Source organism: Montipora capricornis, chromosome 1 (genome assembly GCF_036669925.1).
Source record: "Montipora capricornis isolate CH-2021 chromosome 1, ASM3666992v2, whole genome shotgun sequence".
In the NCBI taxonomy this organism is placed as follows: domain Eukaryota; kingdom Metazoa; phylum Cnidaria; class Anthozoa; order Scleractinia; family Acroporidae; genus Montipora; species Montipora capricornis.
In genome coordinates this window covers 20,694,469-20,696,851 of record NC_090883.1, presented here as the reverse complement: position 1 = coordinate 20,696,851, position 2,383 = coordinate 20,694,469, and the positions used below count along the sequence as shown (strand labels likewise).

General features: G+C 43.9%; 1 protein-coding gene across 1 annotated transcript; it reads left to right on the top strand.

The window, feature by feature from the left end:
- The first annotated feature begins 519 nt into the window (after positions 1 to 519).
- LOC138060077 (uncharacterized) lies at positions 520 to 2,167 on the top strand. Its single transcript, XM_068905779.1, has 3 exons — positions 520 to 1,303; positions 1,479 to 1,711; positions 2,060 to 2,167. Exons 1-3 carry the CDS (start codon positions 520 to 522, stop codon positions 2,165 to 2,167), a joined length of 1,125 nt encoding a protein of 374 aa, XP_068761880.1.
- Positions 2,168 to 2,383: the final 216 nt, after the last annotated feature.

Sequence of the window (2,383 nt, the reverse complement as noted above, 5' to 3'; positions counted from 1 at the left end):
ATCGGAAACAGACTTGACGTGAACGGATGTGGAATTGTGAAAACCGGTTGCCGTGTTGCCGCCATCTTGATTTGCTTCTTTTAGCTTAGCCAATCACGTACCAGCTGATAGAAAAAAGCCAATTAGAAACTTATATTCATGGCGGGAACTTTCGGAACTAGCGTCATGAAATTAGCGTCATGAGCGAATTTTATCTGCTAGTTGGGTTGTGTCGACACGTCGGGTGTGTCGCTGTGTGAAAGTTCCTGCCTTCGTGCCCGCATTCCTAACCCTGTCCACCTGCAAAATGGAAGATCAGCACGTCGTATTGCTTGAAAAGGTCCTCGCGGAAAATCGACGCCCCAGAGAAGCAATAGAAGCGCGAGATAATGAGCAGCGAAACATGCTTCAGGAACTAGCATCTAAAATAGACCTTTTCATGGTTAACACCGCCATTTTGCCGGGGGTGCAAAACTACTGGGGCGAGCGCGCGGCCGAGCATGAAATGCAAATGGCGACACGGCTGAATAATCTGTTAACATGCCAAAACACGCTCGTTGTGCGGTAGGTTTTTGCGATAATGATAAAAGATATCCTGACCTTGCTTTTGTCAGATCACATGTGGAGAATTTAGTATATCACAAGTGGCCAACCGACCCTAAACTTGCCGAAATATGGCGAAAACAAGTGGCGAAGACTCGAAGTGATTCCTTCAATCCTTCCCCTGGTGCTAGTGGGACTTTCGTGTGTTCAAATCATTTCCCATGTGGACGAAGAACTCCTGAAAACCCTAAAACGGATTTTCCGTCTATTTTTATGACTGTTTCGGATTACCTGCAGAAAAAATCACCCAAGAAAAGGAAAGCGAACAAGTTACAAGAAGCTGGTTCTGCAAGAAGCCTGTTCCCTAGCTCCAAGGAGTCAAAGCAGGATCCTGAGGAGAGTGATAGTGATGATGAAGAAATGGAAGCAGATGCAGATTACTCCGTTTCAGTTCCAATGCAATTCGAACAGTTGACAAGAGAAATGGAAGTAAAAGTCTACACAGGTCTGCCATCACCGAAAGCATTCGAGTTCTTGTTCGATTATTTGAGCCCAAAGGCTCGGTTTATGCAATATTGGAGGGGTGGAAAACAAACAAGAAAAGAATCGTCTCAACCTCCCTCTCCTTTTAAGTTAGCAACTGGCTATCTCGAAGGAAGACCTGGGCCAGAGAGGAAGCTTCGACTTGAACAGGAGTTTTTACTGACTCTTATGAAACTAAGACTAGCTCTTCTAACTTTTGATTTGGGGTTCAGGTTCCATGTGTCAGCTTCCACTGTCAGTAGTGTTTTTATAACTTGGGTTAAGCTCATGTCCAAGGAACTCTCCGTTTTAATTGTGTGGCCTAGTCGACAACAGGTCAAGAAAACCCTCCCATACTGTTTTAGGGTTAGGGTTAGGGTTTAAGCTTTATCCCAAAGTAAGATGTGTAATTGACTGTTTTGAGTGCTTCACAGAAACTCCAAGTGGACTTGACCTGGCAGCAACACTATGGAGTGAGTACAAGCACCACTACACTTTCAAAGTCCTTGTTGCCATCACCCCAAATGGAGCAATTTCATATGTTTCACCATGTTATGGAGGCAGGGCATCGGATATTTTTATTGTAAGGAATAGTGGGTTTTTAAAAATGATTGAGCCTTACGATGAAGTCATGGCAGACAGAGGTTTTACAGCCGATTTCAGTGCAGTATATAGACCCGGGTTTTTGAAACATGATTCGCCCGTGCATGATTCGCCCGTCGTGATTCGACCATAATCACCTGACTCTAACAAGAAGCGTGGAAACGGCGGTAAAACTCTTCCATAACAAGCTGGAGGCAGAGCCTGCATATGTAAAATAAAGGATGGCAAAGCAAAAAGTGGCCATACGGATTGTTTTCTACCAGAAGAACAACCTTGAGCGTTTGGAAAGGGGGCAATTTGAGGCCCGGCGGCACAATCAGTAGTATTTCTTGCGGTTGCCGATGTAATCATAGCCGACAAAATATATTTTGTGATCAAAAGCTCGCTAATGCTCGCATTCTTTCATTAACAGATAGGTGACGATGGTGTATTAGCAGCTTTGCTGGAATTTTGGAACACCGTTTACGCCAGAAGAAAGGCGAAAAGTACGGAAATGACAAAGTTAGCCGGCTGCGATTAGCACAAAAAGGGTTACTGCACTTAAAGTAGCAACATTTGACCAGAGAAATACGTTCTGCAAGGATTTCTTCGACGGCAAATTATATTTTCCTTCAATATGTATGTATCCTTTTTGAGTTTTGAGCCTCATGACTATTAGTTATTGCCAGAGTTGACTCAATTTGTATCACTTCGGCGGCGCGACAGTAACATGTCAGTTTCATTTTGTCATTCGCAT